Here is a 26,744-nt window from a genome sequence, read left to right as displayed (position 1 = left end):
GGTGGGGGGAGGCATGTTAAAGTGCAGATTCTGACTCAGGAGGTCGGGGCGGGGCCTGGACTTGGGGTTTCTCACAAGCTCTCGGGTATCACAGCTGCTCCTGCTGGCCTGCAAACCCCACGTGGAGCTGCAAAGCCTGGTGGAGAAACAAGATTCTCAACCCCAGCCTCAGAAGCCCACATGCTGCTCCTTCAGGAAGGGTGGAGTGCTGGAGGGTATGGGTGGTGAAGCCACTTTAAGAAACTCTGACCATACAGACAGTCTTCTGTATTATGCAGGGAACCCAAAGCTGGTGCTCAACGTAGAGGGGTGGGATGGGGGGAAGGTGGGACGGGGGTTCAAGAGGGAGGGGACATACGGGATGCCTTTCTCTCTCTCTCTCTCTCTCTATATATATATATATGCACCTACATGGGCTTCACAGGTAGTGCTAGTAGTAAAGAACCTGCCTGCCAACGCAGGAGATGTAAGAGACAAGGGTTCAATACCTGGATCAAGAAGATCCCCCGGAGGAGGGCATGGCAACCCACTCCAGGTCCTGCCTACAGAATCCCATGGACGGAGGAGTCTGGCGGACTACATATAGGATAGATATACCCATATATCCCCATGTACCTATGGCTGATTCATGATGATATATGGCAGAAACCATCACAATATTGTAAAGTAATTATCCTCTAATTAAAAAAAAAAAAGAACCCCCAACCTCCGCCACCCACCCTGCATAGGCCATCCAGGACACCAGAGCTGCCAGAACATTTTATTAAGTTAAGAAGGCTCACGGAGCAGGAGAGAAATGCCTGCACGGGGCAGCTCCCACAGATCTATGCCCAGCACCCGCTCAGAGGAGGGGGCGGGGCTGTGGGGACAGCTACCGGCTCCCTCTGTCCATCTGTCCCTCTGTCCAGAGTCCCAGGGAGTGGGTCCCCCCAGGGCAGGAAGTAGTTAGTGGGAGGTAGGGTAGGAAGAGGGTGGCCGGCTCCCTGCCTCTCCCACCAAGTCCACCCTGCCACAGCTACTGCCGGGCCTTCGCTAGACCACAGATGGGGACACAGGCCCAGAAGCCCAAGCAGGTGGCTGGAGACAGAGCGGGGGCTGGTGCTGGAGGCATGTGCCACCAGGAATTGCTTTTTTAAAAAGTATAAAGTGTTTTTGGGAAAAAAAAAAAAGGAAAAAAAAATCTATATAAAAATCTCTTCACATATAAAATCCTGAAGAAGGTGCAAGGTAAGACCCAGTGCTAGGGGCGCGCTCAGATACGCAGAGTGTACATGTGTATGTGTGTATGTTGCTGTGTGTGTGTGTGTGTGTGTGTGTGCATGTGTGTGGTGGGTGTGAGTGCATGTGGGTGTGAGCCCACAGAGGGTGGGGAGAAAGCTTGGCTTCTGACGTCCGTCCAGCAGGGAAGGAAGGCGATTGGTCCCCCTGGACTGGGGGGTCTGCAGTGGGCTGGACCACGAGGACCTAGAAGACAAGAGTGGGGGAGTCTGCTAATTAGAAAAAAAATGCACCCCAACGTCCTCAGCAGCACTATTTACAACAGCTAAGACACGGAAGCAACCTAAGTGTCCATTGACAGGTGAATGGATAAAGTATACACATATTAATACATGGAATATTACTCAGCCATAAAAAAGAATGAAATAATGCCATTTGCAGCAACATGGATGTGCCTAGAGATGATCATACACAGTGCAATAAGTCAGATAGAGAAAGACAAATATCATATGATATCACTTGTATGTGGAATCTAAAAGAGATAAAATGAATTTATTTACAAAACAGAAACAGACTCATAGACACAGAAAACAAACGTATGGTTACCAAAGTGGAAAGTGGGGGTGGGGGAGGAATAAATTAGGAGTTTGGGATTAGCAGATATAAACTACTATGTGTAAAATAGATAAATAATAAAGTCCTACTGTATAGCACAGGAAACTATATTCAATATCTTATAATAAAATATAATGAAAACAATTCTGATAAAGAACATATCTATATCTCTATCGGGTTAGCCAAAAAGTTCGTTCCATAACACCTTACGGAAAAATGCAAATTTTTCGGCCAACCCAGTATATATAACTGCATCACTCTGCTATACACCAGAAACTAAAACAACATTGTAAATTGTAACACTGTAAATCAACTACATTTCAATTAAAAAATAGAGCAAAGGAGTCTGGCTGAGGCCAGGGAAGTGTGACCAGCAGGTCCTTCTAAAGCCTCTCAACCCCAAAGGCTGGGCCAGACCTGCTCCTCTGGGCTGCTCCCCACACCTGGCCCGCAGGGTGGCCTCTCCTGAGTGCCTTAAGAAGTCCCCAAGGACGTGTTAGAAAGAGGAAGCTCCAGGTAGACAGGGCAGGAGGAAAGGCATCATAAAAATATCTCAGAGGGATTTCCCAGGTGGTCCAGTGACTAAGACTCTGTGCTCCCAATGGAGGGAGCCTGGGTTCAATCCCTGGTCAGGGAACTAGATCCGACATGCCGTAACTAAGACCCAGTGCAACCAAATTAAATAAATAAAATATTTTTTAAAAAAAGTCTCAGACCCTGCAAAGTCAGGGATGACTGTGAGACTGAGTGGGACAGAACATGGCCTCCAGTGACGTCTGGGGTGTGAAGCTCAGAGGAAGGAACCTGTGGGTGATTAGCACACACACACTAGCGAGCTATGCTGCTGGGTCTGATGAGGAGGTAGGCACACCCACACTGGATGTGCCACCCAAGCCCAGGCTGATCAGTTAGGGCACTGCCAGGCCTGAGAAGGGGTGTGGACGGTGCAGGGCTGCAGCTGTGGCTCTGTGTTAAGAAGCTCCCACTGTCACATGGCAGGGACAGGGCTGATAATCACATGCTTGAACTGGCTGGCCCACCTGAGAAGGCAATGCGCTCCAGCTCACAGAGCAGCCTCAGGGCGAGTCTGACGGATCCCCGGGATGGCCCTGAGTTGCTGGTGTCCCTGTCCCCCTACCCAGACAGGGAGACGGAGGCTGGGAGGAGAAAAGTGCCTTGGGCCAGGGGGCAGCGCGGGTTTTCAGATGCAGGTGAGCCTTGAGGTCACACCTCCAGGCCTGGCACCGTGATGGCCTCCCCCTGCCTGCCCTGCGGCGCCCGCCCTGCGGCACCTGTCCCGCGGCGCCCACCTCTACTCGGCCAGGCTGTTGCGCACAGCCTCCTTCTCCTGCAGGGCAGCCATGGCGAGGCGCAGGTGCTCTTTCAGCTGCTCAATCTCCCGCTCCGACCGCGTCTTGATGTGGTTCAGCTCCACGTACACGTCCTGGTACTTTCCCGAGGTGAAGCGCTTGTCCTGGGGGCCGGGGAGGCACTGTGAGGGCAGGGAGCCCTCCCTCCTGGCCCCACCCATCTGCCGGCACAAACAGCCAGGCCCCTCCAAGCCCCCTCTAGGTGGCCTCCCCAAATGGCTCCCCCGCCCCACCCAGTGACACAGGTTTCGGCATCATTTCCATCCCATTCAAGATGAGAACCAAGGCTCAGGATGGTGAAGCTCCTGTCTGAGGCCACACATGCAAGTGAGTGGCTGGGAGGGCAGGTCAGCCTGGCCCAGGGCTTGGGCCCTTTCCAGGAGTCTCCCAGAACCACCAACACACAGCGCGTTGCCAAAGACACATGGACACAGCACCAAGGGTGGGTCAGGCTGGGCCCCAACTCTCAGTGCCCCAGCTCCCAGAAACACAGGCTTCTGGGAACGCACACTCCACAAGGACAGGGATTTTGGTCTGGTCCACAGCGAGTCACCCAGCACCCAGTATAGTGCTGAGCACGTAGTAGGTACTCAATAAATATTTTCTGATGAAATACTGGTTGGCCAAAAAGTTCGCTCGGGTCCCTTCTGTAAGATGTTATGGAAAAACTCCAAAGAAGTTTTGGGCTAACCCAATAAAAACAAGGGTGGCCTGGAGCAAATCACTTAGCCTCAGTTTGTCTGTAAATGGGAATACTGACTCCTACATGCGGGAGGCACGGGGAGGGCCTAATGAGGCCAGGAGTGGCCGTCACAGAACAGGTGTTCACAGGATGGGGGCACAGCTGGATCCAGGGGCTCCCCACCCCTCTGGCACCCTACCTCAGTTGGCTGGGACTCACCTTCTGCATCATCTGGAGCTCATCTCGGAGGCACTGCACCTCCTTCTTCAGATACTGCAGCTCGTTCTCCTTCACTCGCAGCAGCACCTGAGGTCACAGGTTCCAGGCTGACCTGGGGCCAGAGTCCAGAGCTACCCTGGCCTACCACACCCCAAAGCCTGGCTTCCTCTGCTTTGGGCCCCTAGAAGGCAGCTCCAAACCTGCACCAGGGTCCCTGGGGGAAGACTCCTCCAGGAAGCCCTCTCTGGTTTCTCCTTGCTCTCTCAGCCCGTCTGTATCATGTGAGTGGATATCTTATGGTCACCCCTGCTGTGGTCACAACACAGCACCAGGCCCTCAACTTGAGGGCAAAGATCATGAAAAGAAGCCACAGTATGGCCCTACTGTGAGCCAGAGAGGGCTGGGCTTCCTCATTAACCCCCTCCCCAAACCCTGATGAACAGGTACTTCTATTCTGACCTGACTGAGAAGGAGACAGGATCAGCCAGGGCAAGGGAGGCTTAAAAGCTTAAGACTCTGCAGCCAGGCTGCCTGGTTCAAATCTCAGCTCCCACACTGACAAGCCATGTAACCCTGGGCAAGGTACTTGACCTTCCTGTGTCTCAGTTTCCTCAACTGTAAAATGGGGACAGCAACAGCATCTTTTTCATAAAACTGCTAGAAGCTTCAATGATTTAGCAGATATAAGGGCTTATAGAAATGCCAGGCAGAGAGTAAAGCTGTGTACAGATTTTTGTTAAATATAACCAAAGACGAGGGTGATCCTGGGATCACATATACATTTTCTCATCCCAGCTTCTCTCAGTAAGGGAGGGGCTAGCTCCATTTTACAGATGAGCAACTAGGACTCAAAAAGGTGAGGTGACTTGCCACGGTCACACAGCAGGTAGGAGATAGGATTCAGGTGGAGAACTTTCACCCAGCTGGCCCAGGAGTGCTGGGTGCACAGCAGGCCTCCTTCCGAGCTACCCTGTCCTCTCCACACTGCAGGGCAGACCCAGCCTATCCAGGTACCCTCCCAAGGCCCAGGCTCCACGCCCCAGCTAGGAGGCCTGGCACAGGGTGGGGGGGTGCGGGCGCACCTCCAGCTCACAGGAGCTCCGCTCGCTGCTGCGACCATAGCCATTGCCCGTCCCCTGAGAGGCGATGAAACTGCGCAGCCGGTCAATCTCCTCGGACAGGCGGGTGTGCAGCTCCTGGGAGGGGGAGGGGATGGTCAGTGCAGGGGTGCTGGGATGCCCATGCCCTGCCCACACCCCCGGGGGGCCAAGGCCCACCTGGTTGTGGCGCAGCAGCTCCTGGCCCTCCTGCTGGCAGCGCCGCAGTGTGTGCTCTCGCTCCTCAGCCTGCCGCGTCAGGGCCCCAATCTCCAGGCACTTCTGCGAGTACTGCTCTGATAGCACCTGCAGCTCCCGCTTCAGCGCCTCCACGTCTGACCTGCCAGGGTAGAGTCGGGGAGGATGGCCCAGGTTCTCTGGCCCTTGGCCAAGCCGGGTCAGGTCATGCAGACTTGAAGCGGCTCAGGACTCCTGATTCTTGCCCTAGTTTTGCCTTCGGCCCACTGTGGGGCTGTGAACTGGTGTCAGCCTCTCTAGGGTGCAGGCGCCTCCTCTGTGAGGGGGGTGGGTTGGAGAAGCCCATCTCTTAACGCCTCCATAGCCCCAGCATTCCAGAGCTGTGCTCTGACAGGGAGGGACACCCACCGGCTGCTACTGCAGCCCTGCTCGATGTGTGTGCATTAGTCACTCAGTCGTGTGCGACTCTTGGTGACCCCATAGACTGGCCTGCTGGGCTCCTCTGCCCATGGTATTCTCTAGGCAAGAATACTGGAATGGGTTGCCATGCCCTCCCCCAGGGGATCTTCTTGACCCAAGAACTGAACATGGGTCTCCAGCATTGCAGGCAGATTCTTTACTATCTGAGCCACCAGGGAAGACCCTAAGCCCAGTTCTAGGGGACACTAAAGAGGGGAAGAGAGGGTGGAGACTGAGAATGGATAGACAAGAAGGGGCCTGAGAACAGTTGTGCGCACTGGTGTGGGGTGTCCTGCCGCTTCTGTTCCCTGTGCCACATGACTGGAACAAGAATCTCAGCTGGGGGCAAACTGACATGGTCCCCTGCCCAGGGTTCTCAGCACAGGTCCCTCACTCATAACCAGCAGAGTGGACAGCTGGGCCCCCCGGCTTAGAGGGAGGCCCTGCCTCCAGGCTGCAGGGCCCCATCGCCCTCTTACTGGTGCTGTTTCCAGAGGCCGTCTGGACCCTGCTGGAGAGTCCGTGTCTTATTCAGCTCCCGGCTCAGCTCTTCCTGGTAGGCTTTCTTCATGGCTTCAATGGCTGGAAGCAGGGCAGAGAGGTAGAAGGGAGATTGGGGAGGGGTCAGGAGCGATGAGTTGCACTTCCTCTGGGACTCCACGTGGAGACAGGAGCAGAGAGTGGTAAGCACAGAGTGCTGGGCTGGGCTGTGTCATGGACTGAGTGGCTTTGGGTAAGCTGTTCAACCTCTCTGAGCCTGTCTAACATGGGAGGATGACAGAACCTGTCTGAAGGACTCTGCTGGGGAGAAATTTCAGTGTCTGACCACCAGTACCTCTTGTTATTCATGATTTCTGGATAAGACTACACACAGTCCTCCCTGCTGAGCCTGGAAGGTTCTTTAACAAGGTCCATCTGCCTGGCCCAGCCAAGTAGTCAAGAACACTGGCTCTGTGGCCGGTACAAATTTGTGTGACTTTGTGCAAGGGACCTAACCTCTCTGTGCCTTGAATCCTTATCTGGAAAACAAGGATAACAAAAAACGCCTTTCCTCATGGGTTACTGGGAGATGTGAGTAGAGCATGCAGAACAGAACAATGCCTGGCACAGAGGCAGTACTCAGACACTGGCCCTCACTGGTTTATTTTCAGTCTGCAGGCCCCCAAGGACTGAGTCTCTTTTCACACTCACACGGTGTTGTTGTGAGGATTAAACAAGTCCTCATTCATTGTCTTATCCATAATTCCAAAATCCAAAATCTCTGAACACTGAAAGTGTTTCATAACTCTTTTGGTGCAATCCCCAACCTGAACAGACCCAAGGCTATTTCTGGTCATTATTATCTTACTTAAGAGCAACACAGAAATTTCACCGCTAAATCTTAGTGCTAGATTTCAAGGTGAAACCCAGACCCTGCTGGGGGAGGATATCCTGGGTTATCTTCCTAAAATGCAAAACACACTGACCCCAGGGTTTGGGATGAGGGGCCCTCAGTTTGAGTGCTTAAACACTGGCAGGTGGCAAGTTCCAAATCATGTGACCTCTTTCATCATTTCTATTATTCTGCAAACCCCATGGAAGTGTCTAGGATGTGCCAGACACACACAGCAGGTCTGCAGGGGACAGAGAGGGAGAGCTGGCCAGAATCTTGGGTATACCTGTTCCTGACTTGGAAGAGCAGAGGGAAGGGTTTAGAGCATGGCTTTGTAGTCAGAGTGCTCTGTGCTCCAGCTCCATCTTCTAATACCTCTAAGCTGTGTCATCTGGGATAAGTTGCTAACTTCTGAGCCCCAGTTTCCTCATCTGTGAAGTGGGTTCACTCCCTGGGGCACTGCAAGGACCAAGGTTGCTCATGTGTGTAACAGGGTTTGGTTAAATGCCGACACCTTTCCTTGCTCTCCCCTGGGTCCAGCCCACTGGCCCAGTGAGACGGCACTCATATAAGAGCAGGGTCTGTGGCTAATCAGTCTCTCCCCAGCACATGGCATGGATTTTTGGCTGTGGAACTGCAGCTCAGTGTGTGTGTGTATGTGGCTTGAGGTGGGCCTCCCAGTAGCCACAGGTCCCTGAGGGAGAAGACTAACCCTAACCCATGGTCTGTGTGTAGGGGGAAATCAATTATTGCCTTGGTCTCCCCTTTGCAAGTAGGGTTAGAGGCCATATCTAGGCGCTCCGGACCCCTCACCACAAGTTTGGCACCAGACCCTCATCTCTTATTTAAACACCTCCAGTCAAGAGAAGCCACAGCTTGCAGGCTCATGGGGCCGGGCCCTGTGTGCCGTTCCTGCCCAGGGTCCTCACCTGAGGCTGTGGCCGCCGTCTCCTCAGCCAGGAGCCACTCCTTCTCCTGCTGCAGCCGCTGCAGTTCCCGCTCATGGTGCCGCTGTAGCTCCTGCATCACCTGCTGGTGCGAAGACTCCATCTCTGCCAGGCTGCGCTCACATGCCTCCTGCAGGTGGGAGGCCAGGCCATCACGGGGCTGCCCCCATGGCCCGGGTAGTGCCCCTTTCCCAGCCTGAGGCAAGAAGCCTCGGGGGCAGGCCTGCCCTGGTCCAGGCTTCACCACCTCCCCAAGACCCTGGCATCATCAGCCTGTATCTGTCCCTGCTTCCTGCCACCCACAACCCCCAGCCTGTTATTCTGCTTCAAACCCTTCTGGGCTTCCCATCCCACAGAGAAAGTCCCTGCCAACCCCGATGGTCTCAACCTAAGCCCTCCCCAACCAAGGAACATCATAGTTACTTAAAAAAGAAACAAAACAAAACAGCTCATGGCATGTTCACACCTCTGAGCTTTAGCTCATGTTATTCCCACTGCCTGGAACATTCTTTTACAACTTTCTCTTCCAGGATAATCCACTTGGCCTGCAGCCCGGCTAAAATATCCTCCAAGTTCTGACTCTGGTCAGTCTCTCCCCTGATTTTAAAGGCTCTGCTTCTGCCAGATTATAAATTTCCCCCCACAAACGAAGAAGATCTGATACAGCTCAGAGTCCCTGGGGTCTAGGCCAGGCCTGACTTGTGGCAGATGCTGAGTAAGCAAACTGAAATTGATGACTTAGCACAAAATGGGGCTGTGTAGACAAGACCGGCAAGTTTTTAAATGACTGATAATACCCACTGCTGGGAGAGTCAGCTGCAGCCGGGTGTGTGGAGGGCAGTTTGGTGGCGTCATCAAATTTTAATGACCCTTTAACCTGGCAGGTCCACTCCTAGGAATGCCCCCACAGAAAGTCACGCATGTAACAAAGACTCTTAGACAAGGGTATTGCCTGCGGCCAGGTTGGTAACAGATGAAAACTGGAAACAAGCTAAGTACCTAACAGGGAAGCTCTTAAATAAGTTATGGGATTGCACTTTACAAAGGATCCGGACAGCTGTTAAAAGATAGAGCTGCCCACGCAGACTGCTGTGGAAAGGTGTCTCGAAAATTAGGTCATGAAAGCTGCTTTCTGATGATACACGTGGTGTGATGCCATTCACGGACCAAAAACGCTTAAGAGCTGTAGGTCTGAGTGCCTGTGCATAACGACACAGAAAAAGGTGTAGAAGGCTACCCTGTAAAGTAGAGTGGGTGACCCTCTGAAGATGTCCACGCCCTACTCCGAGAACCAGCGAATATGTTACCTTACACAGCCCAGGGGACTAGAGATTGCTAATCAGCTGACCTTAAAATAGGGAGATTATCCTAGATTATCCTCTGGGACCCAAGTAATCACAGGGTCTTTGGATGTGGAAGAGGAGGCAGGAGAGCAGGGAGAGGAAGAGGGGACTAAGGCAGGAGCCCAGTGGGAAGTGAGAAGGACCGGACTCTCCTGCATGAGTTCTGAAGATGATGGAAGGGCCATGAGCCAAGGAATGCAGGCGACTGCTGGACACTAGAAAAGGTGAGGAGATGGAGCCTCCCCAGAGCCTACGGAAAGGAACGAGATCCCGTGGATGCCTGGATTTTATTATGAGCCTGGGGAGACCCATGTTAGACTTCTACTCTACAGAACTGTGAGATGATCAATGTATGTTACTTATGTTTCTGGCAATTCATTACAGCTGCAACAGAAAACTATACAGATATGCTTAAAAGGTAACCAAGGTAACCCCTGGGGCTGGAAGCAGGCAAGGGAAGGAGAGTTCACACATTTGTTTCTAACCTTTTGACTTGTTTGAAATTATTTTTGAAAATGTAAACAAATTTCTTACATGATTAATATATGTTTAAGATCATTCAAAAGGGAAGGGGAAGAGCCAAGGGAGAAACGGGAGGCATGGATAAGAGACCCAATGCAGATGAGAAGCTGAGTCCTCCCCCAAGGCACAGGGCACCTCACGGCTGGGGCGGGAGGATGACCCCCACCTTGCACCAGCGGCCACATCTGGGGGGCTGCACGGGCCAGTCAGGGGAAAGGACAAGGGCCAGGTCCCCTGGATCCAGGTGTTCTGAGCAGTAGGCAGGGGACGCCTGTCTCACTGAGCCTCTGTGCCAGTCCTCTGTGTGTCCCCTCAGGTGGGGCAATAGAACGTGGCCTTGGGAGTTCCACAGGCCGGGTCCTAGTCCTGGCTGAACCATGGAGTGAACCTGAACAAGCCCTTCCCCTCTCTCAGCCTCAATCTCCTCATCTGTAATACAGATCCCATAAGACCAACTTGCAAGGCTCCCTGAGCTAAGTCAGCGTTCACTATAGAGATCACCCACCTGTAGAGACAGGAGCCCACAGGAGATGGGACCGCTGTTCTGAAAGAGCCCCACCAGGCCGGCAGACCCGGCAGCCAATAGGGCATCCAGAGGCTGATGTCAGGAGGTGGGCACTAGCCCATGAGGGGCTCCTAGAAGGCCAGCCGCTGCTCCCTCTGGCCTGCCTTCCTGAGGGCCCAGTGTGTCGCTGCCACCACTGACATGGATCAAAGTAGGTAAAGAAGTGCCCGTGGCCCCTACTGCAGTAGGCACCGAAGACCCAGGCCCCCTAGCTGCTGTCCTGTGGTGGCAAACCCCACAAGCTGGAAGGGGGCACCCCTCGGCCTGAGATACCAGGCTTGGGAATGCCTGCCCTGCGGTCACCTCACTAGGGTCCACTGACTCTCCAGCTGCCTCCCCCGGGGCCTAAGAGGACACAGATGGTTCAGCTCCTCTTTTTGGGTACCCTCTCCCACCCCGTCTTGGGCTGTTTCCCCATTATGCCCTTTTCACCCCCCACTCCACCTGCTACCCCTGCCCTCCCAATCTAACAGGATGAAATGCTGACAGCCTTGGGGAGCCCAGCGAGTGCCTGGGGACCAGGAAGCCAGGACTGCAGACACAGGTCTGCCGCCAGCTTGGAGGACTCGCCTCCTCTCTGGGTCTCTGTTTCCCCATCTGTACCCTGAGAAGTCAGAGCAGTGCTTTTCTAACTTCATTTTAGTGACAGAAACCTTCCTGCAAAGGGAAATTAAAGCAGATTCTAATAGTCAAAGATGGTGCTGCTGCGGGACCAACAACTGTGGATGGACCCAGCCAAAAAAGGCAGCCTTTGGGGTGTCCAAGGGGTCCACCAAGCTCAATCTGAAGCCCTCTGGGGTGGGTAGGGGGGCATCTCTGAGGTCCCCGGAGGCCTCAGGTGGTGGTGCTGGCCCCTATCCTGTCTAGAGATGCCCCACCTTCCTCTGGCCTCAAGGGAGCCCTGACAGTAACTGGGCCCACCCTTTTCCCTTCCCCACATCAGATGATCCCCAAGCTCACACTCCACAATACACCCCCAACTCCCCTCAGCCCTGGGCTCCCTTCAGCTGAACGTTCCAGAACCACTCAGCCCCAGATGGCCCTAGGCCTTGCAGGGTAGCCCCGGCTCCCGGCCGGCTCCCCACTGCCTTCCTCGGGGCAGTGGGCCAGTCTGAAGCCTCCCTCCCCCCCCACACCCTCTCCCTTCCCCTCCTTCAGGATCGTCCTAGCTCCCTGGGCTAGTGCTGGCTGCGCCCCTTCCCAGACGCCCTGCACGCCAACCCCACCTTCTTGATGTCGCGTCCCAGACCCCAAACCTCCTCAGGTGTGTAGGTGGCGGTACCAGCTCCTCAGCTTGGCAGTGGGTGTCTCCTTGATAAACACCCAGCGGCCCTCCCCCTCCTGCCTCAGCCCCCGCCCCCACCCCCAGCTCCAGGAACACTTCCTGAGAGCCCCACGCTCCCTTGGAACCTCTAGAAGGCCTCCCTTCCCAGAGCCTGGGACCCTAGCCTTCTTTTGTTTTTTTTTTTTTTGGTTCAGGCAAGAGTGTGCTACCTGGGGAACAGCAATTGTCAAGTTTTTAGGAATTCTGTGGTGCAGCTATTTAGCATAGCTGTTATTAGAAATTATATAAACTTATAATTAGTTACATTAAAAAAAAGGCTGAGGGACTTCCCTGGCAGTCCAGGGCATCTGCCTTCCAATGCAGGGAACACAGGTTCAGTCCCTGGTAGGGGAACTAAGATCCTACATGCCGAGGGACAGCTAAGCGGTGCGTTCCAACGAGAGAGAAGCCGGCACACAGCAATGAAGAGACTGAGGGCAGCAACTAACACCCAATGCAGCCAAAGACAAACAAGTGCTAAAACAAAGCTGCTACTCAAGGTTCATTATCTCCTAATTATTTCACTGCGTTTTATTATTAGCTATGCTCTGAGGTTATTTACATGTCCTGTTTCTGCAGGGTGGAAATGCCACATGATGGTCGGTGCACAGCTTCCCAACTCTGTTCAGGGACATCAGCCATAGCAGGAATATTTACACCATGGAAACTGGTAAACATTACAAATCAGAGCTTGATTTACTGTTTTGTTGATTGTCTAGACTTAACCAAATGATGAGAAAAAGCTATTAATGCTCACAGTACAGATGAAACTTCAAAATGTGCACTAGCTCTGACTGGCACATTGTACACAGAACAAAAACCCAAGAAATGTCCTTAAAAGAATATTTTCAAATAGTCTCAACAGTAAAGTATTCTCCAGTTCAGCAAAGAAGTTGCTCATGACATTGACCAAGTAAAGTTTAGGCATATATCTGGCTGTCTTACTCATTCACACACAAAAAAATGCCAACCAACATTCATGTTAGAACGACACTTGTTTGTCAGTTTGCTGTGGATACAAGCATTTGGAGAAATCAACAAAAGTACTCTGAGAAAAATCAATCTGCAATATGGAATTCACAATAGAAGCATGACGTATTTTTTTATTTGTAAGTTGCACACTAAACATGCTCTATATCAGTAAAATTTTACAATAAACATATATAAGTGTGTCAGTGTGTACATGCACACGTATTTTTTCTGGAGAACTAGTTGTCCCAGACATGACAATCAAAAGTGTCTCTGGACACAGCCAAAATGTCCCCAGGGGAACAAAATCAACCCCTGTTGAGAGCCGCTGTCCTGGGCAGGCCGTGCGTCCCCCGAGGGCCGCTGAGGCACCCGTGTCCTGCAGACCACCGTGCGTAGGGCCTCCGCCTGGCAGGATCTCCCAGTGTTTAGGGAGTGACTCCCAGGGGCCTAGCCTTCCCTGGTGGCTCAGCTGGTAAAGAATCCGCCTGCAATGTGGAAGACCTGGGTTTGATCCCTGGGTTGGGAAGATCCCCTGGAGAAGGGAATAGCTACCCACTAAAGTATTCTGGCCTAGAGAATTCCATGGACTGTATAGTCCACAGGGTCGCAAACAGTTGGACACAATTGAGCGACTTTCACTTTCCCAGGGGCCTGCCCACTGGGGGTCCCATGCTCCATCAGGCCCCTCTTCCCCAAAGCCGTACAGAGGAAGGGAGTCTAAGTACAGAAGGTCACATGGGGGCTCACTCATGGGCTCTGCAGTCACCTGAACCCGAGTTCAAATCCCACCTTTGACATCTGTGGACCGGCTGACCTCAGGCAAGTGATATACCCTCTCATAGCTCAGTGGCCTTGTCTGCAAAATGGGCACAGTCCTCACGTCCACCCTCTGAGGAGATTAAGTGAGATGGTGCACATCAAAGGCCTCACCCGGGTTCCACTCCAGTACAGGAAAGGCTCCCAGAATATCAGCTGTTTTCTCAAAACATGGCAACCAGAAACCTGTCCCCACCCCCCACCACAACAGCTCCATGGCCTTACCTGTGAGATGTAGCCAGGGGGTATATGGCCATCCTCCTGGGACTTGGGTGCACCCTGAGGAGCCTCCCCTTGGAGACGCCATGCCTCCAGCTGGGCACGAAGGGACTGGACCTACGGGGATGGGGGGAGACAAGGTCAGTGAGGGTCTTGAAGGGGGAATGGAGCTGGCGGGATGAAGTAGCCCTGGCAAGGACACACGGGCAAGGGGGATGTTCCAGATGCTTCCTGGATGGCCAGGTCAGGGACCTGGGAGAGCACTAGCCCAGAGAAAAAGGCTCAATAGGGTTGGGAGCAGGATACCACGGTCAAAGATATTTACCTATTATATAGGTGGGAGGAAACTTCTTGGAGCCTGTTTTCCATCAGTAAAACAGTGAGGTGGTCTACCCTATGGGACCATGAAACTGCCATGTGACCAGGTGAGGACTACATGAGCCATTGTAAGTAAGGAGGGCCTAGTACAAGGCTTGGTGTGCAAAAGGTGCTCAATAAATGGTCGCTCCCTTCTCTTCCCCCTTCCCTTCCCTGGGACTGCTGAGGACAGAACAAAGATGGGGAAAAACAAACAAAAACAAAAGATCCCCGAGGTCCAGGAAAGAAGTATCCAGTTCACAAGGCATCTGAAGTGTCAGTGGCTCAGGGGTGAGCTCCCCCTCACTGCAGGTATGCAAGAACTAATGCTACAGCATGAGTGCAGGGATGTTAAGGGCGCTGGTGGGGTGAGGAGGCTCCCAGAAGCCAGCCGTGCCCGCCTACCTCCTTCTCCAGTGCCTCGTGGCTGTCACTCGGGGCCCCCCGGCGCTCCCCGTGGCCTTGGTTGAGCAGGGCGGTGAGAGGCACCCGCTTGTTCTCCCGAAGGGGCAGCTTCTCCAGCTCCTGCCACTTCTTCTCGATCTCCTCGCTGAGCCGGCTCTGCTGGTCCTCGGTCAGGGGGGCACCCAGGACCCGGCGTGGACCCTCGCCTGTCGGTGTCTCTGTGGCCCGGCTGTCCGTGGCCTCGAACCACTTGCGTCGCTCCTCGGAGCGTTGGGCCAGGTCCCGCTCCAGCTCCTCCTGCTTGGCCGGGCGGTCAAGGGTGCGGGCCGGGGTGCGGGCCCGCTGCGGGGAGCCCTGAGTCAGCGGGGAGAGCTCCACGTAGTCCAGCGACTGCCGCTGCCCGTCTGCCTTCCGGGGGCCGCCCCGGCTGATGACCTCAGAGCCCACCCGCTGCTCCCCTGACTTCAGGGGGCCCTTTGGGGTGCCATAGCTGTGCAGCGTGTTCTCCTTGTTGCAGTCTGAGAGCCTAGGGGGCCAGCAGAGCCACGTCAGGCGGGACCTGGCCTGCTTGGTCCCAAAACAAGCACTTCTGGAGTGTGACCCGTGCGCCGGGGCCTGGGGACAGACCCCAGTGGAGGAAGCAGGGCAGAACTACAGCTTCATCATGAACAGATCCTGGGAACCATCCCAGCTCCGCCGCTTCCAGGGAACCTGGCCGCCCTCTCTAAGCCTCAGGCATCTCATCTGTAATGTGGGACAACAATGTCTCTCACAGGAGGGACGTGAGGACTAGATGAGTGAATGTGTGCAAAGCGACCAGGAAGGCCTTTGCGAATGGTGACGGCAGCATTAGTGTTAAGGGTGTGGTGGGAGACAAGGCCCTGGGTTCAAGAGGCTCACAGTGGAGTAGGGGAGACGCCCAGGGTCACTGCAGGTGAGGTGAACAGTGGCCTCTGGCGGCACAGGCACGGACCATGGAGACACGTAACAGCTGCAGCGAGAGGCGGCGCCCTCCGAAGGGCCAGGTGCGCCCTGGCCCGGCTCCTGGCTTGGCCGTGAGAACGTGAGCAGCGTTCTGTCCCAGAGGCAAGGCCGGGGCTAGGGGACACACAGCGGCCCCACCAGCTCTGGGCTGGCTTGAGAAATAAACCTCTCCCTTGCATAAACCTGTGTTTGGGGTTTCTTTGCTATAGCAGCAAAGCCCATACAGTAAATCATAGTCCAGCTGCACAGGAGGCAAGAGTTTATAAAGCGCCTCTGTGCATATCCTCACATGACACCTGGCATGACAGGTGAGGAATCTGAAACTCAGTCCAGACAGCAACTGGCCTAAGGTTGTCAGCCAGGGTGTGGCCGGGCAGGCGGACACACACTCTGTGCGCCCTCAATACCACGCTTCAGTTTCTGCTGCCCAACAGCCAGAGTTCCGACCCTCATGGCCATCTGGGCTTTTTGTTTATTTAAAAAGATGCTTACTTACATTTAATTTTATTTACTTTTTGGCATGGCATGGGAGATTTTTAGCTCCCTCACCAGGGATCGAACCCGTGCCCCCCTGCAGTGGAAGCATAGAGTCCTAACCACTGGACTACCAGGCAAGTCCCACATCTGGGGTTTATACTGTGTGGGGGCTCTACCACCACGTCACTCAACCCTCCCACCCCTCTCCCCATAGCGACCTCCACAGGGAGTGAGTTCCCAACCCAGACGAAGTAGCCATCCCCTCTCCCTGACACAGGCTCAGACACAGCCCCCTCGGCACACAGACAGTCAGCCACCTCATGGCCCTTTGACTCAGCGACATTTCTCCAAAGAGCCGAGGCCTCTCCCCACCTTTTCAGGATGGGATGAGAGTCAACCTCCAAACCTCAAGGTATTTCTGGATGAGTGCCACAGATATCCACTGCCCCATCCCCATCCCTATTTTGTTGGCAGAGAAACTGAGGCCCAGGGCCCTCAGGCGAGCACCGGATACCCATTCAGGATGCGGGGAGGGGGGATGGTAAGCACCTCCCCAAAGGCCCCGGAGCCCAGCACATACTTGGTGACATCTGGGGCTGAGGTGGGACGCACAGTCTTCCTCAGAGCCTCGATCCAGTTCCTCCGGATGCCCGAGGTCATGGCCGACAAGGTATAGACAGCGTCTTTGGTCTGCAAGTCCACCCCACAGGTAGGTTGCCACCTGGCCAGCTTCCTTGCTCCCTCCCCACTCGGCTCCAGGGAGGTGCCCTTCCCTCCCAGGGGCTGGTATCTCAGGTCTTGAGCCTGGAGACAAGCAGAGGATGCACACCCTCCCCTCCTAGCCTCGGAAGAGCCCTGTCCCCTCCACAGTCTCTCCAACATTCGAATTGGCTTGCCGATGATACCCGGGATTGTCCCGACAAGCTCAGTGTTGGCAGCAGAGCTTCTTGCTGGCTCTGAGGACAAGGTCTCTGGGAAAATGAGTGATAGGAGCCAGTCTGGTAAGCTACACTCCACCCCCACACCTCCTCTGGGGGGCCCTCCAGGGATACCGCCCCCAGCTGCCCGCAGGCTCACGTGGATCTGGAAGCCATAGTTGCGCTGCACTGCGAACTCGGTGACGTCCGTGCAGGAGCGCAGGTCGATCTCGCCGTCCAGCTCATCCGCCTGCAGCAGGAGGGCTCATGATGGTCCATGGATTCCAGTGATCCCTCCCTGAACCCCCTGACCCCCTACCAGGGGTCCCCTGGAACCTGATGGGGGAAGGAGCCCTCCCACTTCATTGTCTCACCTCCTCAGCGGTGGAATCCCGGTAGTACTTGAGGCTTGAGTCGGTCAGCACAAACCAATGCTTCTTCCACTGCAAAGGAAAGATGCAGAGAATGAGATGGCTGGATGGCATCACTGACTCAATGGACATGAGTTTGAGTGAACTCCAGGAGTTGGTGATGGACAGGGAGGCCTGGCGTGCTGTGGTTCATGGGGTCGCAAAGAGTCGGACACGACTAAGCGACTGAACTGAACTGAACTGAACTGAAGGGTCGGGGGCATGGTATGAGAGTGTGTGTGTGTGCATCATTCCACAGGCATCTTGGGTGCTGCCAGGTCAACTGTTCTGCTTGCAGCAGGTGCCTGACACCCTCACCAGCTGGGCTGAGGGGCGGGGGGGGCAGGGGACAGTGCAGAGTCACAAAATCCACATTTGTAGTTAGCCCCTCTATTCCCTCTCTGAACCTCAGGAGCAGCATCTGTGAAATAAGTTGGCTTCTCCTCACTAACTGCACCCTCCATTTCCTTCTGAGAGCCCTTCCCTGATTTGCTGACAATTCCATAGGCCTCCTGATCCTTTCCGCCAAGATCATCAAGGCTCCTATATGCAAATTCTGCCCGGTGCAGTCCAGGAAGGGGTTGTGACCTGTGTAAGGGTATTTGCCTAGCCAGTCAGGGGCCAGGACTTCAAAAATCTTCTTCCATATGCTACTCCTGGATCGATCACCCCAACAGCCGAGGCCAAGTCTCCCAGAGAGCAGGACCAGAAGGGGGCCCAGGAGAGGTGTCTGAGAGCTGGTCGTATTCTGTTTCTTGATCAAGGTGCTGGCAACATATATGCGCAGCTATGAGAATGCTTTCACTGTACATTCATGATGTGGGCACCTTTCTGCAATGCTTCTCTCTGCTGCAGATGGGGTTAGTGGGCAGGACACAAAGGAGAGGGGTGGGGGCATCAGAACAGCCTGATAGGAAAGTGCCAAGCTCAGCACAAGTCCGGGCTTCCGGCCACTCGCTGGAACGCCAGTCAAGACCCACCCACTGCCAGGGTCAGCCCATGTCCGCCACAGCTCCCCCGCATCAGCAAGCTCTGGTTGTTAATACTTCAAGTACTTGGTTTTCTTTCCTCAAGAAGATGCTAAGTTTTCAAGGGTATACCAGGACGATACTTTCTACTTCTTTCCACGCTGCCTCCCATGAGAAATAGGACGTTAGCATCCAAGAGACCAGGGTAACAACTATTTTATCCCTTCTTAGCTGGATGTCTTTAGTCAAGTGTCTCAACCTCTCTGAGCTTCAGTTTTCTGAATTGTAAAACAGGGCTAAATAGTCCCTAAGCCTCCTGGTGAGGTCAGAAATTCCTAACCCTCCCTGGAATGTCTCTCATGGCACCTGGTGTGTGGTCAGGCACTAGGACGTCGGGGACTGTTCTGAGAGACTGGCCCTCTTAGAACCACACTGCTCTTCTGAGTGACCCGAGCTGCTACACAGGACAACTGTTCCTCTGTAAAGTGGGGCAGGGATTCAGGGACAAAAGACGTCTTAGGCCCTTCCAGGCTTGGTCTATAACTGCCCATGATGGCAGCTGGCTGGAACTCTGTGGGCCTCAGGCACCCCAAGTTCTAGGCCTGGGTTTGCCCCAGGTGCTGCTGGGCCTGGAAGAGATCAAAGCCCTTGTGGGCCTGTCTCCTGTCTGTGCACCAAGGGGTTGGGCTGGCTAAGCTCCCAGGGCCCTTCCAGCTCGGACATTCCAAAACCCTGTGAAAGAGAATGAGTAATGGCCAGTTCTGGGTGGGGCTCATAATCTCTGCCCTCCAGAGACCCTGGGTGGGGAGGCTGAGAAGGGTCACTGGCGGGATGCCCGGCCTTGTGTGAGCCTGGAGCCCAGCCACCAGGGGGCTGGCAAGCAGGCAGAGGGTTCGGAAGGTTGTGGGCTACAGGGAATAAAGCATGTGGGTAGGGAACACAATGAGATTCCCTTTGGTTCCAAGCCCTCCATGGCATGCAGGCTGCACGCAGACTCAAGCCGCGGGCGCATGCAGGACCCAGGCAGGGAGATGTCCCCTCCCAGGTTGGGTGGGAAAGAGGCCAGCTCCACCTCCAGCCTGGCAGCCAGAAGCGTAGAATGGTGAAAAGCTACTGTCTCTTCTGGCTCTAAGGATGCACACAGTAGAGAAAGGGAAGGTTGATTAGCTGAGGCCCAAGAGGGCACTGAGGGCTCTGTGGAACATTTTATGTGCTTGACCTCTGTGACTCTGTTATCCAGCCTGGAAAGAATTCTCACTATCCAGCATGCCCATTTCACAGATGAGGCCACTGAGGCCGGAAGAAGCTGTGACTCGCTCAATGGGGCCCCAGGTTGGTGAAACTTCAAGGAATGTACTCTGAGCCCCTACTCCAGGGTTTGGGGGAGCTGCTGCATGGCTCAGCCTTTGGGAATCTGTATACATCTCAGGCCAGATGATCTCTGTGAACCCTTCCATTCCAGACCCTCAGATACCCAGCCAGGGTTGTCAAGAGGTGGGAGGGCTGAGGGGCTCTTGATGAGGAGAGAGAATGGGGTGCAGGGCGTGAAGGGCCAGGAGGCCACCATCCTGGTGACCTTTATATACTGCAGGCTGCTTTACGAAGCTGAGATGACTAGCAGCCTCTGCCCTCCCACCCCGCAGCCCAAGGCCTTCTTTCCAACAGGACAAGAAACATCCCCCTCAGGGTTCCCACTCTGGCCCTCACCCTCTAACCCCTCCACCCAGAAGCCAGAGTCTCTAGATGGCTGGACAGGCCAGGGAAGCTGCTCAGCCACCTGGGCGGCCCCCAGGACCCTACAGGGCCCTGCAGCAACCCCACTTCCCACTCCCTACCCACCCCTCACCCCACCGCACCGCAGCCCTCCTACCTCTCCAGGCTCGTCCAAGATAGACATCCATCCCTTCTTGAAGTTTAGCAGATCCGGCTATGGGGAGACGGGGTGGCAGGTGAGTCAGGCCCAGTGAGAACCAAAGGGGCTCATCCTACCTGCTCTAAGTCCTATAAGAGTCCTGGGAAGCCAGGAGGGAGGGTTGAGGACTCAGACAACCCCCCAAATCCAGGCAGGCCCCCAGCCACTGAAGCAGCCTTGGTCCCTTTCCTGAACACCCGGCCACTTCTGAGAGGTGGGCCGGGTGACTGGCCGTCCACCACAGACCTCTGAGCTCCTCTCCTGCCAGCCTGCTTCCTCCCCTGAGTGTGGAGGAGAGGGAGAGAGAGAGGGGAGAGAACTCTGCCTGGAACAAGGAACCGCGACAGAGCTGAGGACAGGCCAGGCCAGCAGGGCTGAGCGAACTGTCCAGTTCCTCTCGCTGATGAGGCCCAGGCAGATAATGCCCTAATGATCTTACCTACCGCCAACCCACTAACCCTCCCGTGGTCCAACCAGCCCTGCCCTTCCTCGTCTCCTGGAGACTCTGAAAGATGGGGCCAGGCCCAGGGTGTGGTCTGAGACCCCCGGGACCCCCCTAGCTCTTTGGAAGGGCCGGGGAGTGGGTACCTCAGTTCTGGCAAGTCCTACCTGCCGGGTGCTGCCCAGGGGGGCACGGCCCCGAGGTTTGGGGGCTCCTAGCTGTAGCATGTTCCACAGGGACCTGGAGCTTAGGTCCCCTCACCCGCCTAGCCCCTAGAGGACAAAACTGCTCATCTGGGCATTTTCTCTGGCCAGGCTGATCCTCAGACCCTCCCGGCCTGCTGGGGAGACCTCTCTCTCGTCTAAGTCCCGGTCCCCTTGCAGAGTCTCAGCTCCTGCTCACTGGTGGGCCAAGCTGGCCGGCAGGGAGGAGGCTGCCACCTGTTGCCATGGCTCTGAGCCCACCTATCAGCACCTGCATCACAGCTCCACCGGGGCAAGGTGTCTGGTTGCGTGGAGGGAGCGGGTGACAGCTCAGCAGGGTGGGTGGTGACAACGGTTGGAAACCTGGAAACTGGAGCCACCTGACCTGGCCACTTGCCCTGACCCGCCTTCCTCCGAGGAAGCCCCATTCTCCTCTTCCTCCGGTGGAGGAAGAGGCCTGAGAGGGGCTTGTGCCAGCAGCCTGGACCTCCTGAGCCATCCCCAGCCATGGCCTTGGGACCAGGGCCCCTGGATCTCAGCAGGCTGGCGGCCCAACCCGTCTGACGGAAGGGACACGGGCTCTGCTCAGACCTGGGAAACCCCAGGCTGTGTACGCCCTGTCTGCTTTCTCTTCTTCCCCGCCCTGCTCCCCACGTGGGCCGGAAGCTGCCCAGGGTGGTTCCAAGCTCAGACTGAAGACCAATAGCCATGCTCAGGGCCACCAAGTCATCTGGGTCCACGTGCAGACAGGGGCCTCCCATGGCCTCAGGGCCTGGCATGCTGTGACCCCAGGGGAAACCTGCTGATTAAATATCCACCTTCCTCTACCTCCCTGATCTAAATTCCTGTGCTTTGGGGGCCATTCCCACCCCACCTCCTGGCAGCTGAGGAGCCAGGCTTTTTAGGATGGACCACAGAGCTGGCATCACTGTGCAGACCTGGGGAGAGCTCCCCGGGAAGGACCAGTTTACCACCCAGCCAGTCAAGACAGCCAAGCTGGGGCTGGGAGAGTCATGGGCTTCCAGAGGCTGAGGAAGGGCAGGAAGGACATGCTGGGACCCCGAGGGCTGCCTGGGAAGTGGAGTGACCTTCCTAAGTCACATCTCCTCCCTCAGCCCAGATGTTTGATGTGGCAAATGATGGGGGAGGGGTCCTGCCCTCCCCCAAGTTCCATGAGAGAACTGAATAGGCTACACACAGAGACACTGGTACCCACATACCACACACACGCCGTCAGGCATGAGATGGCATGCCTTGGGGAGAGAAGGTCACCAGTGTGAGTTTTTAAACCTGCTGGCGGGCGAGGTCCTACAGTTACCTGGGAAGCCCCCAAGGGTCAAAAGGTCAGAGAACCTAACTCTCTGCCCCCTGTAACTTCACACCTGGCTCCTCAGCCCCAGATCCTTCCCTCCACCTGCAGGAGGCTCCCTTTCCCTTTTTTTCCTTCCGGAGCACTGATAGGACCTCACAGCAGCCCTCCCTCCTTTGACCACAGGTCAACTCTGCCTCAAGCCAGCCTGGACCATGGACACCGCCCCCTGTATGCACACTCTGGCAGGGGACCCGCTCCGAAAGGCCTAGTGTCACAGGCCCGCTTCAAACCCTCAGGGACAGCATCAGAACAAGGTCCGGCTGCCTCAGGACAGCACGGAAGCCTCAACCTGGGCTTACCCCTGCTTAGGGGGCCCCATGTTTTACGGCATCACACTTCCTCTCTGATCCCCAACACACCAGGACTGGGGCCCTCCACACACACCTATGTCCTCTGCTTGAAACACAAGGCCTCCTCCACCTCCTTCAACCAGGCAAACCCCTTCTCATGCCTTGAGACCTGGCTTCATTGCCACATCAGAGGCGCCTTTCCCAGTACACACCACACCAAATGACCTCCCTGGGCCTCTGTGGCATCTGTGATCATCCTGAAGCCACTCACTTATCCCTCACAGGCTAGACCAGAAGCAACTTCATCACTCCCCCCAAGATCTTAGGACTCAGGGGACATTCATACAAATTTCTTTCTTCCCTTCTTTCTTTTCATCTCTCTCTTATTTTTTTGAACCAGGCCCTGTTCTACACCAGGAAATCAGCGGTGAACAAGAGATGCGGCCCCTGCCCTGGTGGAACTCTGGAGAGAGACAGACAATAAACAAGTGAGCAGGTATATAATTTGATGCCAGGCAGCTGGCTGGGGATGACGTTCCAGGGGCAAGGCTGCACCCGGCTAAGGCAAAAGGAGGTGGAGCAGAGCCTGACTCCAGGCCCAGCTTCCTGAAGCCTCTAAGCATTTACACGTTCATAGCACCTTTGCCATTTTGCTCATTCAGATTTCTGAGGTCGAAGTCAGGGAGATGGGGCCAGGAGAGAGGAAGAGGCTGTGAAGAAGCAATGGGCAGGACACCAGCCTAGAGTGGGCTCAGGTCTGAGAGCAGCCAGGATGAATCCGGTAAACACTGTCAAAGGTCACTACGAGCCTCCTCTCTGCTTCATAACCTTTCATGGCTCCCCAGTGCCCCTGAACAAGCCCAAGCTGCTCTTCCTGGCCTCTGAGGCCCTCCTTCCCAAGTCCTTTTTCTATGTTTTCACCATTTCACTCCCCAAATACGGCCACCAGCCTTGATCCACACTGTAACCCCCACTATCCCTCTCCATTTGACAAAGTCCTACAGTCCCAGGAGATCATTTCCCTGTGGGAGCCTCCTCCCACCAGCAGGGATGAGCCCCCACATGCTGCTTCTAGCAGCCTTACCCGAGTTCAGCATGTGCTTCCCCAGGAAAAGCAACTATGTACATTTATCTGATCCTGAGACAAAACTGGGACAGACCGAGTTACAAATTCTGGCTCAGCCAGGGCCGGGCGTGTCACCCGGGGCACGTAAGTTCACTACCTACAGTGTGAACTCATCGGCGTCCTCATCGGTTAGACGGGGAGTTACCATTAACCTGCAGGGATCCAAGCTGGTAATGTGACAGCACCCAGTTTCAGAGCCTGGCAGGCACCCCGTAGGCAATGCAACCACTCTCCACTAGCCTAAGGCGGGATGGGGGGGTGGGGTGGAAGACACTGACTCAGCTCCTCCCCCCACATCCCTCTCTACTCCCTGGCAGGGGAGGGGAGGCCGCTGACAACAGGAAGGGCCAGCGGAGAGGTGGCAGGATGTGCAGAGGCTGAGGAAGTCCAGGCAGTGAGCAGGTCATCGCACTTAGGAGGCCGGGGCCCTGCGCACACCCACGCTGTTCAACTCCCCCAACCCTCCTCACCAGGCTTTCAGAGTCTCCCTAAGGCGCCTGCCAGAAACCAAAAGCAGTCCTGCCCCTCCCTTCCAGAACATCACAGTCAAGAGGCCAGAGTGACCTGGAAAAGGGCTACTCCTTCCCTTACACTCAGGGTAACCTCTGGCAACTCACCGACGCCCCTCCCCAAGCCTCAGTTTATTACACTGTGAAACGGGGCTATTGGTGAACTCAGCTATGAGACGCTATATGATAATTAAGGTACAAGTACTGATAGAGGTTGGGTATGGCTCATCCCTAAGAGAAAGACAAATCCCTGCCACCGTGTTCCTCACTCCCAATCGCTGGCCTGCCCCACCCAAAGTCCCAGAGCCACTGCGAAGTGGCAAGCCCGGGAGAGCACGGTATCCTGCTACTTCACAAGTCCCAGGATGGGCTCCAGAGGCCCCTTTTCACCCAACCAACCTGCGCCCTGAGCCCACACGGGCGGACAGGCTTTCCAGACCCGCACCAGCGAGACCCATTCCAACCAAGGGAGCGCCTCTCTCCAGCCCCTGGCGAGACCCAGACCCAGGCCAGGCCCATCTCCGCTCCTCCCAGAACCCTGGGAGACCCTTACGGATCTGGCGCAACTTGGGGGAAATCAGATCAGGTTTTCACTAAGGGGAGCTGGAGAAGAGAAGGGGAAAGGGCCACCCCGAATCTGTCCATGATTGGATCAGCAAAAGTTAGGGGGTGGTGCCTGAGAGCGAGAGTTCCCATCTCCTCGGGGTGGGGGTTGCCCGGGCTCCTGGCTCGGAAAGGTGAGGCCGCGGGAAGGTAAGGCAGTACAGCCGGCCCGTGCGGCGGGAGTCGCCCTTCTTCCGGCCGAGACCTCTTCGCGCCTCCGGGAAGTGAGGAGGGGGTTGCCCAGAGGGGAGCGGCGCGGCTCTGGCTCCGGCTGTCGCTCTCCTCCCGGCCTGGGGGTGCAAAAGGGCTGCACCCCCGGTGGAGGGGGAGCACTCACCGTCATGTCGGCACCCCGGGGCGGCGAGAGCAGGAGGCAGGAAGGTGGAAAGGGCTCTCGGGCCGGGCTCAGCGGAGCGGGAATCCCGCCGCCGCCGCCGCCCCTCTCGGCCGCCAGCCGCCGCTCCTCCCGGCCCTTCCCTTCCCAGGCGCTGCCCCGGCCCCTTCCATCCGCCCATAAAACTTTTTTTTTTTTTTCAAACTTCCTGGGAGGATCCGGAATGGCCAATGGGCGGCGGGGTAGCCAGGACAAACAGCGGCGGGGGCCGCGGGCGGGCCAATGAGAGACCGGGAGAGGCCCGGAGGCGGGGCCTCTTGCGACGGGACGGGCAAGCGGGGGCGGTCCCCGGCGCGGCGGATGGGGGCGGAGGGAGCGGAGGGAGCGGAGGGCGGGCCGGGCTCTGGCCCCGAGGGCGCGCTGGGAGGAAGGAAGGGCCCAGCGTGCAGGTGACTCCGTCGGGCCGCTGCGCGGGAGTGCGGGGTGGGGGCAGCGGGGTGTGGCACCCTCGTCGCCCAGCAACGGTTCCCCCCGATCCAGTCGCTAGCCGCCAGACGGGAGCGATGGGTCCATTAGGGCTCTGTCCCTCGATTTGGTGACGACGCGGGCAAAGCACCCAATACTACTAACTCAGCATGGCTCATTACCTATGTAATGGACTTTCGTCCTAACCACAGACCCGACAAGGGGGTGTCCTTGCCTCCATTTTACTAATGAGAAAATGAAGGCTCAGAGAGGTGAGCCAACTTGCCCAAGATCACACAGGAGGAAGAGACGGGGATTCGTAACAAGAATGGGCGCTAGTGGTAAAGAACCCGCTTGCCAATGCAGGAGACACAAGAGACACGGGTTCCATCCCTGGCTTGGGACGATCCCCTGGAGGAGGGCATGGCAACCCACTCCAGTATTCTTGCCTGGAGAATTCCATGAACAGAGGAGCCTGAAAGGTTATAGCCCATAGCGTCACAAACAGTCAAGCAATTTAGGACAATCTAAGTGCAAAGTGAGTTCTGGAATCATAGGCCCTCCCCATTGAAATGCCCCCTCCTCACAGGGAGTCTTTCTCTGCTTAAGAACCTCATTTTGTGCTCTTGGGTGTGGACTATACTGTTTCTCTTTCCCAAAGCACTTGGTGGTTTTTAAGAGGTTGTTTGCCTGCAGGAGCTCCTCTAAGCCCACAGCTGAAGGAGGGACTGTGATGGAATATGTTGCTAAGTGCGTGGAATGGCTTATGGAGCATTGTGACTCAAGCCCTGTGTTACCTTAAGCAAAGTATTTAACCTCTCTGTGCCTCAACTTCACCTTCTGTAGAATGAGATGATGCTATGATTTCACAGACTGCTGCAAGGATTAAGTGTTTATTTAAGTAAAGCACCTAGAACACCCCCTTTATCCCTAGTTAGTTCTCCTTAAGTAGGGGCACAGGGGGATTGGAATAATTACCATCTCAGTGATTCTGCCATCTCACTTTGGGATTCAGAAATTATTTCTGTCATG

At 55.5% G+C, this 26,744-nt stretch overlaps 1 protein-coding gene across 1 annotated transcript in view; it reads right to left on the bottom strand.

Moving 5' to 3' along the window:
- Positions 1 to 741: 741 nt before the first annotated feature.
- TRIOBP (TRIO and F-actin binding protein) overlaps positions 742 to 26,744 on the bottom strand; it is a 57,545-nt gene continuing 31,542 nt past the window's right edge. The window contains exons 9-21 of the mRNA XM_055394941.2: positions 20,327 to 20,383; positions 17,453 to 17,521; positions 17,239 to 17,328; positions 16,742 to 16,851; positions 14,701 to 15,226; positions 13,945 to 14,055; positions 8,160 to 8,307; positions 6,338 to 6,440; positions 5,382 to 5,541; positions 5,187 to 5,300; positions 4,105 to 4,191; positions 3,144 to 3,307; positions 742 to 1,464 (exon numbers count right to left, since the gene is read on the bottom strand). Coding sequence (XP_055250916.1) covers positions 3,146 to 3,307; positions 4,105 to 4,191; positions 5,187 to 5,300; positions 5,382 to 5,541; positions 6,338 to 6,440; positions 8,160 to 8,307; positions 13,945 to 14,055; positions 14,701 to 15,226; positions 16,742 to 16,851; positions 17,239 to 17,328; positions 17,453 to 17,521; positions 20,327 to 20,383 — 1,737 coding nt within the window. The 3' untranslated portion in view covers positions 742 to 1,464; positions 3,144 to 3,145. The remainder of the gene's footprint in view (positions 1,465 to 3,143; positions 3,308 to 4,104; positions 4,192 to 5,186; positions 5,301 to 5,381; positions 5,542 to 6,337; positions 6,441 to 8,159; positions 8,308 to 13,944; positions 14,056 to 14,700; positions 15,227 to 16,741; positions 16,852 to 17,238; positions 17,329 to 17,452; positions 17,522 to 20,326; positions 20,384 to 26,744) is intronic.

This window comes from Moschus berezovskii, chromosome 6 (genome assembly GCF_049115385.1).
Source record: "Moschus berezovskii isolate FMDL1 chromosome 6, NW_MosBer_1.0, whole genome shotgun sequence".
In the NCBI taxonomy this organism is placed as follows: domain Eukaryota; kingdom Metazoa; phylum Chordata; class Mammalia; order Artiodactyla; family Moschidae; genus Moschus; species Moschus berezovskii.
The sequence above is the reverse complement of the archived record's forward strand: the minus strand, read 5'-3'. Positions and strand labels throughout refer to the sequence as shown.